Source organism: Chaetodon auriga, chromosome 20 (assembly GCF_051107435.1).
Source record: "Chaetodon auriga isolate fChaAug3 chromosome 20, fChaAug3.hap1, whole genome shotgun sequence".
In the NCBI taxonomy this organism is placed as follows: Eukaryota; Metazoa; Chordata; class Actinopteri; order Chaetodontiformes; family Chaetodontidae; genus Chaetodon; species Chaetodon auriga.
This window is the reverse complement of record NC_135093.1, coordinates 5760034-5777727: the sequence shown is the minus strand read 5'-3', so window position 1 is coordinate 5777727 and position 17694 is coordinate 5760034. Positions and strand designations below refer to the sequence as shown.

The window sequence follows — 17694 nt, the reverse complement described above, 5'->3', positions numbered from 1 at the left end:
GTATTTTGGAATTATTCAGTGTACCAGTGGTGAAAAAACACATACTGATGAAAGCTCCAATGGCAGAGCTCTTGTCTGCTGTAGGGAAAAAGCAGGAAGTGATAATGACCCATAAAAAGCAATGCAAACTTTATTTTACAGTTTTATACTCAAGCATTTTCACATACATCGTTCCAACACAGGTGCGCTAAAATTTAGGACACAGTAAGGAAACCATTTTCTTTCTTTCTTTTTTTTTGTTATTCGTCAGATCTTCTTTCATGCAGCTACGCTCACTTTGCCGGAACGTAATCAGACACAGGAAGTTAAGGAACAGAGGAGTCAGGATGACTAGCTTCACAAACAGGAAGAGAAGAAGACATCTGGACATTAAGCCTGATCCTTGAAGGCCAAACACACATACACACACACACGCATACACACAGCACCATTGGCAGAAAAATCTGTAATAAAAAAAAGATGTAAACGGGAACCATTCAAGTTGTATCCTGAATGTGCAAAAAATCTGCCCGGCTATCAGTCAGACACATTAACTTGCTGTGATTAAAAATGTGCCTCCAGAATTACTCCTCCATCAGCGCCCAGGCTTCTTCAGCTTTCATGTAGTACTGGTTGGCCAGCCGACCTTTCATGGCCTCCATGGCAGCTTCTGCCGCTTCCGTAAACAGATCACCTGCAGGGAGGGGTGGTACGAAGGTTAGGACGGAGGCAGAGACGGGTATCTGCATCTATGAATGGCTTTTAATGAGAAACAACTAGTACAGTTAGGATAAGGCCGGGGATAGTCAACAAATCCCATGAGAAGACCGGAGAAATTATAGTGGAGTACTCCTTAAACTGATGAGGGTATATTCAGATACATTCAGCACAGCGAGGTCTGTTAAGCCAGCATGGAGTCGAACCTGCTCTCTGAGGGTCGGCGGCGAGGTTGTAGCCTCCCACTTGGTACATCTCCGCCTCTCTGGCCAGCAGCAGGTAGCGAGGCTCGTCCTGGATCCCGTCGAACTCTCCCCCCTCGTCATAGTCTGTCATGTTCAAAGCGCAGTCGTACCAGTGGATCGCTTCCTTCCAGTCCTGCTTTCTGGATAAGTGAAAAATAAAAACCCTTCAGCATCAACTTGAACAATCTTGCATCCTGTAATAAAAACCTCTAGAAATTCCTCTAGGGGGCAGTATATTCATGACTGTTGGGCCAGGATTCCTTTTGATGGGATGCCGTTATCCAAAGCCAAGTCCAGCTGCTCGCAGCTTCACTGACCTGTCAGCTGACAGATCGATCCCAGTATCAAAGGCTCTGGCCACAGTTATCATAGACGATCTGTCACCAGCGTCTGCAGCCTGCAGCAGGTACTTAAAACCTTTCATCCGGTTTCCTGCGTTATCCTGCAAACACAAAAACATGAGAACGCAGCTGTACAAAAGCAAAGTCAAACGAGCTGGAGATTAAGGGGCTAAATCAACTGCATGCTACCTCCAGCGCCACCTCTGGCAGTATGTGATGAGGCAGCTGCAGATAGCACTGTCCCAAGGCTACGATGGCCTCCAGCTCTCCACACAGCGCAGCTCTCTCCAGGTGGAACATGGCCGAGTCCTGATCCCACTGCTCTTCCTTCTCGCAGAAACGGCCTGCTTCGTGGTACCGCACCATCGCCAGGTGGACCTGGGCAGGAGGAAGGAGATCCAGGATGTGTGCAGCAAGTGAAACTAACGTTCTTAAAGCCAGTATAATGAGAAACTGTCAGAAAATGGTAAAACTGGAATCCATTCAATCATGAAAAAGGAGCTTCTCATGTTTTTAGTGCAGAGCCACAACACACTTGAGCTCTCTCTGCATAGTTTGCAATCTTTGGCCTTGAATTCCTCCAAATTCAGCATTTTTTCCAGGCAATCTGCAGCATTTTCCTGTTTCGCTACAGGAAACGGAGGAGCTACTTCCGTACTTCATTTGAGGCTTTAGGCTGTGTTTTACCTTTCCGAGGATTGACTGGCCGATCTTCTTCTGCAGCAGAGTGTTGAGTCGCTCCACCTCAGTGGCCACACAGGAAGATCGGTGGATGTGAGCGCGAGACGAGTGGTAGAAGCTCCACTTCTCCTCCGTCAGCTGAGCAGAGAGTTAAGATATGAGCAGGAGCGAAAAGGAGAATGTTATCGTCTGTTGTTTACCACGATAATCAGAAGACAAAAGACCTGAATGAGGTAAAATTAAGTGCTGGTTAATGAAAAAAGTCACACTCTCAGGGGTGCACCCATCCAGACAAGCCTGCTTTAGCCTTGAAGCTCAGAGCTGGAGGAGTACATCCCTGTTAGCTTGTCAAAGCACAGGAACAGGAGCACATACACACTCAAAGTTATCATGGAAAGATGATGGAGTTGGTGACACAGAGGTAGATGGTGTTTCGGGTCCATACGCCAATTCAGTATTTCTTTGCATTTTGAATTTTCAGACTGTTTTCATTCACTCGAAGGAAGAGTGGACGTGGAAACAGTGACAGCCTGCGTCGTCAGGTCAAATCTGCAGCTGAGAATCATGCTTCAGACTGCAACAGAGGAAACGCCTGGCTTACGAGCCTCCATGCAGATAATCACCCATTCGTTGTCATAACTGCATGAGTTTAGGCTTGCAGAGGCTCTTGGGGGAGCTACCATCTTCCTCTAGTGAAGGAACACAAAGAGCAGGAGGAGGTGAATCAGAGGAAAGGTGAGGAACGGCTTTCATTGGTAAGCAAAGGAGGAGGAATGATGTAAGAAGACAGGGGCGAGGAGAAGTACAGGAGGGTTGATCATGATCGAGGTGAGGATGACGTTTACACACTGTTGCCTCTATGTTGGTTTACCCGTCTGAGACTGTCCTCATCCGACTCAGAACACTGTCTTTTGTAGCGATGATGGGCCTACGTGACGATACAACATGCATTACAAAACCTACAGTCAGGAGCTGGAACAGTCAAACTTAATGTGTTGAAGAGGAAATGTTAAAGCTACAGAGACTGAAGAACAGACAGTAACAAGAGAAGTCAAACATGTCAGGGGTTAATGACAGCTGAATGTTGAAGAGTGTGTTTATCTACAGGTTATCTGAGGGACACGTGTGTCTACTTCCATAACTAACTGCCTCCTCCGTGTCTTTCAAACAGAGAAATCTTAAACATTTCCTGGGCAAACGAAAGCCAGATGGAAATCTTTACCCCGTCCACATGGTCGTTTGGGTCGCCTTCACTCCTTCTCTCGCTGGGGTAGCCGCTGTCCCCGCCGCTGTCAGGGTCCTGCAGGTGGAAATCAAAACGGTGAGGAGACTCGTGGGTTGTGAGTACAAAGCTGACGGCGTACGACTCAAAACGAATCACACTCGCTCTGATACTGAGGATTTTAACATTTTCCCAGTTCTAGCATCAGTTATCTTTACGCTTTTTATCCCGTGTCATTGCACTGATTACCTGATTTAAGTCAAGTGTAGTGCAGAAATGTTTTAATCTTGATTTTCCCATAAAAACCCACATTCTTACAAGCGGTCCCTGAACGCAGCACACATGTGCAACTGATACCATGTGTGAAATGTTGTGCTCTCCAAGAGAAATGGACCAATGATTATTTTTTTAATGAAGTAAAATCCAAGCCAGCGTGTCGACATTAGTTTGTGGAGACGCCTTCGCGGTGATGAAGGCCAATTTCAGTGTCATCACAGCTTGAAACATGCTAAACTGGATAAGCAGCAATGATAAATGTACTAGGATCAAATTAACGCTCTTGCAACAAGCAGCTTTCAAAAGAGGTCGTTCTGACAGTGACAGTGTTAAGCCTGCTGTGACATCTGAATATGCTGCAAAACTCCTTCAGGGATTTGGTTTCAGAGAGGTTTCAGATCATGAAAAGTCAACAAATGTGGAACCAGCTGATGTGCCTGACAACCAACATGGAATCACTGAGCTGCAAAAGCTCCCCCGCCTCGGCCTGCAGTATGACCTGAACGTCATGTGATCGTCTGATCAGTCGACAATATGAACCCACATGCATATTAGAAGAAAAGGTGAGATAAGACACTGAGCGTACGGTGCCTGGCAGTGAACATGCTGCTGTACTTCAGTGAAAATGGCTCATATCTCCAGCTTCTCTTGCCTGAATATGCCACAGCGTCACACTCACTGAGTCATTGCTCACCTTGTGTTCAACTGTGTTGTTATTGAGTCGTTCCTGTTCATAACTCCCAGTAAAATGTAAGCCTGGAAAATGTAGAAATAAGTCATTTATAACAGGCTTAACGACGTCAAATATACATGCGCAGTATTTAACGAAGTGTTCACGCACGTACCGACGGTGGATCTGCCCGCAGATCCGGGCCCAACCAGCGGGGAGCAGGGGAGGATGAGAGGGGAGCAGGGGACCGAGTCCACGTCGCTCATGCTCTCGTCTGCAGACGACGTCTCAGACAGGCGGGAGAGCAGCGGAGGTGCCCGGCTTCCTGACATGGTCCGAACACGAGGAGAGCCGCAGAGCTCCTCGCAGCCTCGCAGCACCGTCTGGGCCGACTTCTGGAATGAGACGAGACAGATATTTCTTAGAAGGTAAAGCATCCTAATGCAGCACACTGTGCATGCTGGCAGAGTGGAGCCACTTTTCCTGCTTTCCTCTCTACTTTTTGGTTGCATATTCGGTTGTTTCCTGCTCAAAAATTAACTCTCCTCCAGGAAATAGTCACATTCATGCCTAAATATGGCAACTGTGAACAACATAAAATGCAATAAATTTGACTTCTAATTCTTCGGCACATTTTTCCCATTACATTATTTTTTATAATTAAAATGTTAAAATTTACAAGCAGCTTGTTGGTGCTGTCCAGCTGGGAGTTCTCCCCGGGGGACAGGTCAAAAGGCGTCAGGCCCATGGTCTTGCAGATCTTGTTACATAGGTGGGAGTGGAAGAACAGCGCCATGCCTCGCACACCTGGAACACAGGTGTGATCAAGCTGGAGCCCCGTGACTGATTTCTAGCCAGACTTCAAGTATGTAGCAGCAGTTTTTCTACATGAAGGGGAAACTGTACCTAGATTTCCATCTCCGAAGTCTGTCCCCTTCTCGGTGTGGATCTGAGGGTCAGTGTAAAGATCTCCCACTCCTTGGATGTCCACCACGATCAGCTGGTGGCCCGATCGCTCAAAAGTGAAATGACTGAAGGCCTGATGGACGCGAAAGGTTGACGGTTATTACATGACTATAAGCTGAACATGAATGAATACCAAAAAGGCGATGGCCCTCACCTGTGGAGTGAGTCTGATGTCCTCGTCCCGCACAAAGCCGGAGTTGGAGTTGTATTTGATGTACTTGCCCTCAATGTAATGCTCCAGGTGGAAGAGAGGTTTACCTGGTCTCTCTGTCATCTCCACCACACACATCTGCATGATATCCACCTGAGGATAAGAGAGAGGTAAGCAGATAACCACACATGCGCAGAACAAGGCCTTCAGTGCCCAAATGAAGGGCAGCAACACTGTGCCGTATGTAGACAGTGATACTGTTTACACTCCTTTGACAGTGATGCAATTGTAGCTTTTTATGCTGAAATAATGAGTTATGGTTCTTCATTCTTAGTGATTAAATGCAAAAAATCAATGTATCGTGCAATATATGCAATATAATCGTCCCGTCCCATTCGTCGTCGCATCAGTGTTAATGTTTCTCACCTGTTTGGGAGGTCGGTGGCGGCTGTACTCCTCTCCCCAGAGTTTGGCCTCATTTTGCAGCCTGACGTCCTCAAAGTAAACGTTTCTGTCCACTGTCTCCATGTAACGCTTGGCCACGTAATTAGACGCTGATTTCCAGTTGCTGCTGTGTGAGAAATTTGACAACTTCTTCCTGGAGGGACAGGAAATAAGAGGTAGATGTTACAGCAATTCGGTTATGTTCACATGTATTCGCTCACAGCTAGAAGGCATCAGCTGAAACCGATGCTGCAGACGGCTGAGGTGGGGATTGATGGATGCCTCGTGTTTACATTTCCCACATAACTCAGGATTAAACATTAACAATTAAACTATTGTCCCTTTTCTCTTTCATTCTGCAATGTCATGCAGAAGCCACTGTGGAGCAGCGATGACAGCGCAGGCTTATTTTAGCCAAAACAGTAAACATGCAGGGAATCAATGGCCCAAAAGGCCCAGCGCCATCATGGACGACTTCATGGAGCCGGTTCTGTGTGATACTCTCTTTGGCGGAGCAGCTATCCTCTAGAGTCGGAGCAAGAAATGTGAGGAATGTGGACCTGCACCACTTATAGCCTATAGTCTGGAAGAGACATGCCCCTCTGCTTTGTTTACACTGAGACCACGGAGGCCTCGGTCACTAGAGCACGAGGGCAATAACCTCTGGATGAGAACTGATGAATACAGGGAAATGTTTCAACGTACGTCCTGAAGCACTCCCTCATGGCTCCTTTCCCGAACGGCTGTGAGAAACCAAGCAGGGGAATAAATTAGACCAGAGGTACAACACTGCAAGACTGTTTTTCAAATATGGGCCAAGCAATCTTCTTCTAGAGAGCAGCAATACCTGGGCAGCCATCTTGACGTGGACCTGGTCTTGAGCCCACTCTCCTGTGATGGCGTTGTACCTGCGGAGGGGGACAGTGATTTTAGTCAAAATACGACAAACAGCTCACTCTGATGCAGTCTATTAAATCTGCATATTAGCCATGTTGGCTGTGTGGTTCTGTGAATGTCACTGAAATATCTCAACAGCTGTTAAATGGATTTTCCCACCAACATTCATGGTCTCCAGAGGATGAATCCTGCAGACTTTGTTCCTTTTCTTTGTTTTAAATCTCTGTAATCTTTGGGTTTTGCACTGTTGGCTCCACAAAACAAATAATCTTACAATGAGCTTGGGCTCTGGGAACGTTTTGGTGGCCATTCTTAGTCGTTTTCCGACTTTCTATAGACTAAAATCAACAATCAAAACATTCTTTCGATCACCATTGATATTTTTGAAACTGATTCTGCTGCAGCTCTGTAAAACAGCGCCTCCTGTCAAGCAGAGCGGCTGTGAGACCGTCCATCCGGGGGTCTTTTTAATGTCACAGAATTGACCCCGTGACCCTGCTCTGCGGGGAGAAAATGGCCCTTGTTTTTGTTTTCCACCTGTTACACTGCAAATCACTCCCACCGGACACTGAGCTTTCACATATCAAAAGTCTCGATCAGGTTGGCCAAGTTACTCTTTGCCCTCTGAGAGGCAGCTCGTCTGTCAGCAGCCTGCTATCAGCTCTTATCACGGAGGCCCATAAAGCATCTAGTTTCCTCTCTACGGAAAAACAATAAGCAGAGAAGAATGAAGAAGAAGGGACGGGTGTGTTCTCTCTCCAAAGAAAGGCTGTTCTGTTGTCCTTTTTTTAGGTAGGAAAGGGAATACATGCACTCAGAGTAGAACTCATACAGTCATCTGGTGATACAGCGATGTGTGCACGTTACACTGTATGTCTGGGTCAGTGTGTCTGTTTGGATTGGCAGGGTGTGCGTCCCGAGTTAATGAATACTGCATGAGCTGTAGGTGCAGCTGCGAGCCTTCACAGCTGAAACCTTATTGCCTCGAAACTGAACGCTTTCCCTCTCCGCTTGAAGAACGGCGCTCCACTGCGTGCCCGTCCAAAATCTAACCGTCACTCCTTTCTGCCAGCAAACCACTTGAGCCTGGGAACAAAGTGTACCACGACGCTCATTCCACCAAGTTCATACTACCAGGGAGGGCTTAAGGGGGGGAAAGAGGAGTGAGGTTACATGGGGGGTAAAATTAGCACATGAAAAGAGAACACAAGGGCAAGTCCCAGCTCCTGACAATCCCCTCTCTTTATATAGACCCAGCCTTGTATGTTATGTAACAGACCTATCACACACATACACACACAAATTCATTTTACTTCTGCGTTTTTTTGCCCACACCCACTCAGCTATGCTTCGCTGCCTTAAGAAACGCCGTCTATGTTTGAGAGGCCTGCAGAGAGGGAGTGTACGCTGCTATGTATAGCTGCTGCGTTGGCCACAATCTCTCAAGTGTCTCACCTACAGTACAAGATTAAAAAAAAAAACAAGGCTACGGGCCAAAAGACGTCAAGGCTTAACGAGCCAGTGGAGTAATGTTTGTCAACAGTTAAGATTAGCACCACTGACCGAGATATGAGCCACATGACACATGCTGCCACTTCAGTGACGGTTCAAGACCGACGCAGGCTAATGTTTGTCGGCGTCGACTGATGCTAACATATGTTGCATCTTAATGTTTAACAATGGGGTCGGATGACTGTGTGAAGTGAAAGCGGTCGCTCGTCGAACTCTTGATTCTGTCTCACCGCTCTCGTCTGTGTTGTTTTTTAACGGAGCAGACAGCTGATTTCAGCTCTGATGGACCTTACATCCAGCTAGCAGAGAATGCTATTAGAGCCCAAGTGCGACAAGTGCGAGCTTGGCTTGACTTAGTGTGACTCGGCACTGCTTGTATCTGTATGTAGTATCTGTATCTGTCTGAAGTGAAGAAGCTTTATAACTGCTGTTGATCTGCAGCTACACTGTTCATACCTGTAACGAACGCAGGGTTCAGTCTTGATGTCCTCCAGGTGAAACTGTGCCCAGGGGTCGGGCATGACTTTGGCCTTCTCGATCGCATGTTTCCATGCGTCCTGTCACAGTGACAAACACGTCTCGTCAGCTGGCAGTACTTGTTTTTATGCAAATATAATGGAAATGTCAGTTTCCCCAACAGGTTCGCTAGAACAGTCAGAGGGAGCGGAAGCAGTTCAATGTAGAAAACGTGACATCTAATGTGTGCAATAAAAGGCAAATCCAAGCCTCTTTGCACAAATGAAATGAGGTGAAATCATTGAACAGCTTCCACTTGCTCATCAAAGTTATTGCATGTAATCATCTTAGGGCAAGGTGCAGATCATTCATCAACAGGGACACACCAATGTAAACTAGAGCCTCCTCGAGGCTACGATGACACTACTTAAGTGTGTTGCGCAAGAAAGGAAGAGAGGAAAGTTAATGAAGGAAAGAAAAAAACATAAATATCTTCAACCGGGAGGTAAGAACACATTCATTCATTAACCTCAACTGCTGCCTCCATATGAACGTGATCACCGTGTTGTTGTCATGCCATCTGCAGCGGTGACATTTTCAGAAAATAACTTTCTTAGAAGGAACCGTCAATCAGAGGTCAGCAGTAACTCAAACCTGCTCCAGCCATCAAAACCCTGACCCACCCAGTACTGCACAGCAGCACGTCTCCCTCGTGTCCCACTGGTCACTGTTCAGCAGCGAGACACTCAAGACGCGTTTATATTTAGAGTGGAGGATTTGTACGAAGAAAAATACAGAAGGTCGAAATGTCATTTTCAAATCAACTTTCTGAAACCAAAACAACAATGAAAAATAATTTATCGGTTTTGGTTTTGCAAAAGAACACATAACATCTCTGGTGTTTGTTAGGAATGAGGAGGATGCATTGATTAGGATACACATGACATCAGTTATGAGGAGAGCGATGGGAAATGATAATAAGAGAAAACAATCAGTGAAGGAAAAGGACAGAGTGGAGGGGGAAAAGGGAGGCGTAGAAAGGAGGATATAAGTTGATCTGTAACGTACCCGTGCGCTCTCAGACAAAACCTTGTACGACCGAGGTTCTGCCTCTGTTTCGGTTTCATTCTATGCAGAAAGGTGAAGAAAACGGACGGCTTTTCATCAGCAAACAGAAGAAAACACACGTGACATTCACAGAGCATCCTCAGATATTTCAAATGACGTGAGCTGCCTTGATGCTTTAAAACAACAACACTGGACAAGATCTGAACGGGACATTGATCCCAGCGGCTGGCTGGTGCGCAGCGGCTCCGATAAGAAGCACCGCATGCAGCCCTGCTGGGCTCAAACACGTCTCCACATGTCTTAATTCACAAGTCTTATATCATTTTTACATGTCAGTTGCGAGTCTTAATTAGTTCACCTTCTTTTCAACTCACATGTATTATTTATGTGTCTGTTATAACTGTGTTTATTTATATCTTATAATCATAAATAAAGTTTCGCTCGCTCGCTCGTGTCGCTGTGAGAGCAGCGAGAGAGAGGGAGTGTTTACATGCAACATGAGCACACGAGGTGAAAACCGCTCTCTGGCACTTCCTGTTCTTTAGACAGAGTACAGTCAAGAGGTGGCTGTCCAGCTTTCCACTTCAACACACTGAGAGACACGTAGATACAAATGCAACACATTTACTAGTACGCCTGTGCAGGCATGCACAGATCAGCTGCCCTGATAAGGCCAAGAGCTCCTCTCACAGACAATTGCAGAACTGAGATGTATGAACACAACACACTAAATACAATTTCGACATTAGCTGACACTTCCCCCCCTGCTATCATCTCTCTTACCCTGAACACGAAGTTGCTCTTTGGAAGAGAGTTTGACTGTCGGTTGTGCACCAGATTCTTCAGGTAGTGGCAGATTTCTTTAGCAGAGTCGTCCAGGATGGGGCAGATGAAGTTGTCTTCGTCCTCGTCATCGCTGGCGTTGGCATCACTGAGGGAGGAGGCCCTCTGGCTGGGGCCACTGCGTTGGGCAGGGGGTCTCTTGGCGCTGCCCTCGTCCTCCTCCATGCTGAACATCAAGTCATCCTCCATGATGTCTGCTGTTGTGTTGACAGGAGAGGAGACAGGAGTGTGAGTGCACAGTCGGACACAGTGAGTGGAAAGTGGGACAGCATTAAGACAGTTTGGAGTTAATCTGTAATGATGTTTGTACGTGTTCACAACAAGGCTGCATCATGGCTGCACAGCTGTGCATCCCGTGGCATGTGTTGACAGTTGACTGTGTTATCTAGCTCGCCCATGACATCTCAGCCATATGCAGAAAATATATATATACGTTATATGGACTTAAGCAGTAAATGCTGATCATCAGCATGAAAAAGCAATTCAGCTCATCACAGTTATGTTATTCTGCAACAGTAAGCCCCTATCACTTCCACTGTAATCAAAAGCAATTGTGTTTGCATATTTTTAAAGTTACAGCAGGCTGGTGGAGAGGAATGCAATCAATCCCACGCACGATTCATAACGTCCCTGCTGCTGCTGGCACAATGTGCTCCTATAGAAATGGGTGCAGTATATTATGTTACGGCATGCTGCAACACGATTTGCCCCTAAAGTATTAACTTTGGTTTGTTCTATTGTCACCTGCTGTTAGATGCACGTATTAAATAAACGACCAACCTTGTAAACGGAGCCACAGATATAGTTTTATATCAGACCGCGACAGTGTAGCTTAGCCACTCACCCTGGTCTTCTTCCGTCTCTCAGTTTCAGATGGAAGTTAAGCAGTATGGTTTGCTGCAGCTGCAGTTGAACAAAGCCTCCAGACCGGAATGGGTCGGTCCTGGTTCTCCAATGTATCCTGAAGGTCCGGGGACGTGCCTGGCAGCGGGATGTAGTTCTTGTTACCGTCCACCACGGCGACGTGAGCTCTCGGCACGTACCATGGTGTTCTCTGACAGCCACGCCCCTGCATCCTGCGGCCTTCAAGTTTATCGGAAATATAAAACTCTCATGCACAGATGACGTGGGAGAGGAGTCTGTTAGTATCAGTATGTAAAAATACGTAGCTCAAGGATCGAGTCTTATCAGTTGAGACTAACAGTGAATTATAGTAATTATTAACATTTTGTAGTGGAAACATATACGGTTGTGTTTGTGTTTCAAAAAATGTGACATGGTAGTTACGACTACGGGAGAGCAGTGAAAGTATCACTGGGGAAAAAAAGCTAGCTGGACAAACTACAGCTATGTTCAGAAGTATCGTGTACCGTTAGGTAGCAGAGTTGTCGCCCTCGTGGGAGAGCATGAAGAGCTTCGTGAGGAATTTCCGACAATACATATGCATAAGTTATATAGTAGGTAAAGCGCAACATGTGACATGTATCACAACATAATGCAAACAAGCGTTAAAGAAAACTTGTTTACTTGCAACAGGTCTAAACAAGTTGAGTTTGGTAGTTGCTGGGCTAGCTAGCTGAGCTAATGGAACGAGTGGATAGAAACGTTCACGCTGACGGTTAGTAGCAGTGTTTGTGTTGGGTTGCCTGGCGCCACGACGTTGCAGCTGGTATTTGGTTTGTGCATCCTGCTAAACACGATTCACCAGTGTCTGGGCTGGGATTCATAACGTGGAAGTGGCCGCCTTGTATGAGCTGTTATCTTACATTAACGTCATGATCTCCAGGGCTCCATAGACACACGGTTTGTCATCATCATTCACTAGTAACCAGGAAACAGCTAATAAGCGTTAGAAATAATTAACAAGGAGTAGAAACTCTAGCATTCTCACACGTCTACAGATTATTTGTCTTGTGCGTTCATAGAGTTCAATGTGGTAGCGTGGCCGAGTGGTCTAAGGCGCTGGATTTAGGCTCCAGTCATTTCGATGGCGTGGGTTCGAATCCCACCGCTGCCAGTATATTTTCGTTGGGTTCCTTAATGTATAACGTGTGTGCTCAGCATATCAGGAAATACCAGCGATATATAAACACTCACAGCGAGGGATAGATGGGCTTATAACAGAGAAAAAATTGGCTTTTCCTCTTGTGAACTTCCACCTAAAGTCACTACATGGCAGGGCCTGTTACAGCACTGCCATCTTGTGGCTGTATAGTTATTGCATTGTAAAGCCTCCTCTCTGGCACAGCTCATTTTCGTGTCACCCTTTGGAAACAGAGGTATTGCCACTTCAAACCAGAATAACAAACAAGAACTGAAACCTCTCAACTGAAATAACAACAACTTTGGCTGCAGCATCCCAGTCTGTGTATTTAATTCCTTGTAGTCTCTGCTGTGTCTCTCTAATGAAACACCTCACACAGTACGCTAAAAATGAAACAGTCTTTGACAAGAGACAGTGCTTCATTAAATTTAATGAATAAGAATTACAAAAAGCTGAACTGAATGAAATCAGTTGTCCACTATCCCGAGTGACTCCAGTTGTATTTGTCCTAAATTTGAAATCCCTCAGTCTTCTATGAGATTTGTCTGTGTAAATTTTCTACGATCAGTGCTTGTGATTAGATTAGATCATCTTGGGAAGTACCAGGTTTCACTGGGCTCTGAGTTTTTCCTTCAAATACTGAGAAGCCACAAATTGCATTTTCTGGATGGCCAGCTGGGTGTCATCAGGGGATATCCCCAGATGCCATACAGCCCGTACAGAATTTCCAAAATGGGGGTACATAAGGACTTGTATCCCCTGTCCCAGCGCAGCCTCCTCTCCCTCGCCCACCTGACCCATGCGGGCACAGAACTCAGAGGGACTCAAACTGGGCTCCTGTAGACGGAAACGCAGGATGTTTGTCTCCACGGCGGCCATGTCTACAGCGAACAGAGGAGGGTCGCAGTCGAGCAGAGCTGGGAGAGGTGAAGGAAGAAGAGGTTACGAGCAAGCCCACAATGGCAGCCATTGATGATTTCATTTTTATAGACAGAAATGTGCACCGCTGACCTTGAGCGAAGGTTTTTGCGTTGTGGTGATCCTCCGTCAGTCTTCCTACCATCTCCAGTAAAGACAGTTTTCCAGCTGCTGCTAAAATACCAGCCTGCCGCATCCCCCCACCCAGCGCTTTACGGCACCGTCGTGCCCTGGATATGAAGTCTTGGGATCCAGCCAGTATGGTTCCCACAGGGGCACCCAAGCTCTGTTACACACCGTAATGTGAATTTGACTCAAACAAGTTTAATTTTGTTGGCTCTAACTGCTGATTTTTATGTTCTAGTCCATTCTCTGTGTGTGTGTTTTGCAGTCCCACCTTGGAGAGACACACGCTGACGGTGTGCGTGTGCTGCAGTATGGTGGATGGAGGCACCCCCTGGGCCACAGCAGCGTTCATCACCCGGGCTCCGTCCATGTGAACTGACAGCCCGTATTTATCTGCTAAAGCACGGACCTTGGAGATGAAAACAAACCATCCAGAGATGATCAAACCTGCAAGAGCTGCTCCACCCTTCTGTAGTTAAGGCGAGTATCACAGCTGCTTTCACATCTGCATGAAGCACCACAAGATTCAGACCACACACAAATACACACCTCCTGCAGGAAGGTCAGAGGCAGCACCCGTCCTCCCTGTATGTTGTGTGTGTTCTCCACACATATGAGGCGAGAGCGGGGGTAATGGGGGTCGGGGTAACCGTGCCGGATCTTTGATTCCAGCTGCTCCAAGTCAAATGTTCCATCTGGGAGGGTTGTCACCGTGGTGGCGTGGACACCAGCCAGCTGTGTCAACACACAAATACACACATGATGCACTGAGCCGAGGAGGACAGAGGGGCAGACGTGCAGGTGGAACACTCACCTGTGCGCTCCCTCCTTGTTCATAGATGTGTACATGAGACAGATCGCCCACAATCATCTCGTCTCCACGCTCCCTGCAGTGCACCATCACTGCATAATGAAATGCGTGCGTTCACTGACGACCTCTCCGACCTCATAAAAATGAATTCAGACAGTGCCAATGAAAGCGCAGCTCACCTGCGATGAGGTTACTCATGGTTCCAGAGGGAACGAACAGCGCGTCCTCCATCTGAAACACGTCAGCTGCAATCTCCTGTAACTCTGCAGAAATCAGACGAGAACAGCAAGATTTAGGGAGCAGGTAAAGATGCAGGTGCATGCAGTCACACTGAAGCGAATTCCTCTCTGACGTTCCAGTTGTGTTGCGTAGTCTAACTGAGGCTCTAAGGACAGAGGGCTGTAATCTTGGACCGAAGATTAAAATTACATTTATCTATGAAAAAACTTTTCATCACAAGGCAGTGAAAGTGTGCAGCTCACACACACACAGACAGAATAAAAACATCCAGGAAGCAAAAACATCATTATAACATAGAGTTCAATTAAATCTCAGTCAAAGAGGAACCACTTTCTAACGGTTCCTGACGTTGTCTTTACTCTCAGCATCACGACGATATCACGGTTCGGCTCTAACCGTTTACAGTCGGGTCCTCTCTCATCACGTCATCTCCGACTTCGGCCTCCGCCATGGCCTTCCGCATCGCCGGCCCGGGCTTGGTCACCGTGTCGCTGCGGAGGTCCACCACCCGGGCACAGGCCGCTGCGCCCGGTCCGGGGTGTCTGGCTTTCCCGGTGTCGTAGTAGCTCCGTGCGGGGCTCCGTCCCCGCGCGGCGGCTGCTGCATGTCGAGCAACGAGCGGTTTGCTTGAAGCGACGACACCGCGATTCAGAAGATGAAGCAAAACCCTGCAGGGAAATGTTTTCAAAGACATGATGCTCCTTTTACGACCATGTTCAGCAGCGATGTTGTTTTCGTGTTGGACTTCGGATCGTTCGCTGGTGATCGATAATCATTGACTGCAAGGAAACTTAATGGATTACCTATCGTTTTATCGTCATGCACAGACTAGTGGCGCCTCAAGGTGGCGCCACAATCCCAACAAAGATAATGATATGTGTCTCAAAACGCTTCAGTGAAATCAAGTAATTTCAAATCTGCTGCCTAATTGGAAACATAATCAGGGGTTTATAATCTGTTTGTTTACATATTCTGATCTCTTCTGATTGCATACAAAATAACAGGTTGACTGCAGTGTAATGCAAAAAAAAAAAGAAGCAACAATTAAACATTTTTAATTAAAATTGTAGTGCCTGGTTAATGCAGGGATAATATTCTAACGTATGGGTCATATTTAGTGTGTCTGTTTGATTACAAACAAATCTGTCGATTATCTATTTTATCGATTTTCTTGATTAATCTTCTTTTTTTTTTGTTCTACAAAAATCAGAAATCCTGTGATAAATGGCAGGAAAATGTCTTGTTTTGTCCAACCAACAAACCAAAACCCAAATATATTCAGTTTGCTCTGATACAAAACAGAAAAACTGAAACAGTATATTCAGTTTTGCTTGTTTGAAGCACTGGTGTGCTGGCTCGCTTGCACAGGAGATGACTTCCATGAAAACAATAAGAACAATCTTCTCATATGTTTTTTCTTACTGAACACAGATCATTTTGCCTTATTACCATAACCCTCTGAATTTTCTTCTTTTTCTTCCAACTAACGTCAAACATATTCCTCCGCTTTTCTACAAGGTCATATTTTATGCAGAGTACGTTTGAAGTTTAACTTTCACCACGTTGTGCATTAATCCACCCCGGCGAGTGAGGCATGCGTGTGCGTAAATGTCTCCGTCCGTCTGTGTGTATGTGTCTGTCCAGAGCCAGTGTGTATAACGTCCTCACACTATGTTGTGTTCGCGGATGCTCTGAAATAACTGCAACGCCCCCGGATTCTTCAGGGGTCACAGGCCTGCTTTTGGCTCGACCTTTATCCCTGCGCTGAGCTGTAAAGCTAATTCTACCTGAGTGTCAGCAGCGCCCATTTATCTTACTGCAGAGAGCGAGGAAGGAGGCGAAAGCATGCCAGCAAAACCCCCAACCCCCAACACACACACGGCACGGGGGGCGATGGGCTCAGGCCTAAACTGAACTGGGTATATCTGACCCTTTCCTCTATTTTTATCAGCAATAAAGTAGTTCACTCATGTCTCTGGGACAAAGTCAATATTTGGAGGTGAAGGCTTGTGGGAATTTATCTGCCGTGGACTGAGATTAGTCCACGAGGGAGGCGCACTCATTACAAAACAGCTCCCTCCTCCCTCTGATACTTTTTTTCTTCTGACCCACAAATGGCACAACTACACTCACCTCCCAAGCCCCATCTCCCTCCCCTCCCTCCCTCCCCTCACACACATTTCCCACTCGCATGCACACTCCTGCCGCCTTGTCTGATTTTAATCACCCGATAAAAGTCCCAGTGTGTGTTATCAGGACCGCACCATACTGTAGTTAAAGTTGATATTGCCAGTAACAGAGCCAGGTTTTATGAGCCATAACAAGTCGTCATTAAAAGTCATTAGCAAACATCAGCGTCGTAAAGAGGCCGCAGTCGGTCTCGAGAGCCTCGCAAGAGCCGCGAACGGAGGGAGATAAAGATGCATCTGCAGGCAAGACCGAGCGGCGATGGATAACTGCGATAAGGCGGAGAAAGTGGGAGATGGAGTTTTTCCGGGATCACTGTTGGCGCTGCCTTCTGTAACCTCACACTTCTGTCTGCGTGTGTGCACCCCGTGCGTCTTCGCTTGTGTGTTTTGTTTCTCTCAAATGCCTCCCAGCATTCCTTGCCTGCGCGCAGAGGGGAGAGTGGTGTTTTGGAGAAAATATTGAATTAGAGAAAAAGAGGCAGAGAGGGAGAAATGAAGGAGAGGGAGAAATATTGACTCCTTCTGGGAAGGAGCGAGACGGCAACGCCTTTCCAATAACCATAAACCCACTGGGCTGAAAATAGACGGGCCGAATGAATAAACGAATGTGTTCATCCCACATGAGCTCTTCTCTTTCACAGACGGGGGGGGGATGACCCCCCCCTTCTCTCCTCTCTCTCTCCCTCTCTCTCCTCTTTCACCGAGGCCATCATTTCTTCACCATGACGAGAGATATTAACCGGAACAAAACAGGTGTTTATGGGAAGCCTCCCCTCCGATGAGGTTTTTCATGCACACACACACACACACACACACACACACACACACACACAAAGACACACACGCGCGCTTCCCTGTGCAGCGTAAAGGTGTCGACATCAGTGTACAAGAACATCTG

General features: G+C 46.7%; 2 protein-coding genes and 1 non-coding gene across 4 annotated transcripts; 1 reads left to right on the top strand and 2 right to left on the bottom strand.

Moving 5' to 3' along the window:
• Positions 1-112: 112 nt before the first annotated feature.
• On the bottom strand, positions 113-11546 carry eef2k (eukaryotic elongation factor 2 kinase). Of its 2 annotated transcripts, XM_076760077.1 has the most exons (19): positions 11313-11546; positions 10409-10665; positions 9626-9685; positions 8558-8658; positions 6540-6600; positions 6398-6435; positions 5675-5846; positions 5252-5401; positions 5038-5170; positions 4811-4938; positions 4307-4526; positions 4156-4217; positions 3186-3263; positions 2835-2891; positions 1970-2101; positions 1472-1660; positions 1259-1383; positions 903-1081; positions 113-673 (listed from the first exon to the last, which is right to left on the bottom strand). In XM_076760077.1, exons 2-19 carry the CDS (start codon positions 10655-10657, stop codon positions 564-566), a joined length of 2244 nt encoding a protein of 747 aa, XP_076616192.1. In that variant the 5' UTR covers positions 10658-10665; positions 11313-11546; the 3' UTR covers positions 113-563. The 2 variants fall into 2 exon arrangements, with proteins under 2 accessions (XP_076616192.1, XP_076616193.1); XM_076760078.1 differs by lacking the exon at positions 2835-2891 and having other exon boundaries at positions 11313-11521.
• Positions 11547-12403: 857 nt separating this feature from the next.
• On the top strand, positions 12404-12485 carry trnal-uag (transfer RNA leucine (anticodon UAG)). The gene has a single exon. It is a non-coding gene; the product is annotated as a tRNA-Leu (tRNA).
• A 440-nt stretch (positions 12486-12925) lies between these two features.
• tha1 (threonine aldolase 1) lies at positions 12926-15452 on the bottom strand. Its single transcript, XM_076760079.1, has 7 exons — positions 15004-15452; positions 14547-14630; positions 14371-14459; positions 14106-14291; positions 13828-13965; positions 13524-13716; positions 12926-13429 (listed from the first exon to the last, which is right to left on the bottom strand). The coding sequence occupies exons 1-7, from the start codon at positions 15299-15301 to the stop codon at positions 13122-13124; spliced, it is 1296 nt and encodes a 431-aa protein (XP_076616194.1). The 5' UTR covers positions 15302-15452; the 3' UTR covers positions 12926-13121.
• Positions 15453-17694: the final 2242 nt, after the last annotated feature.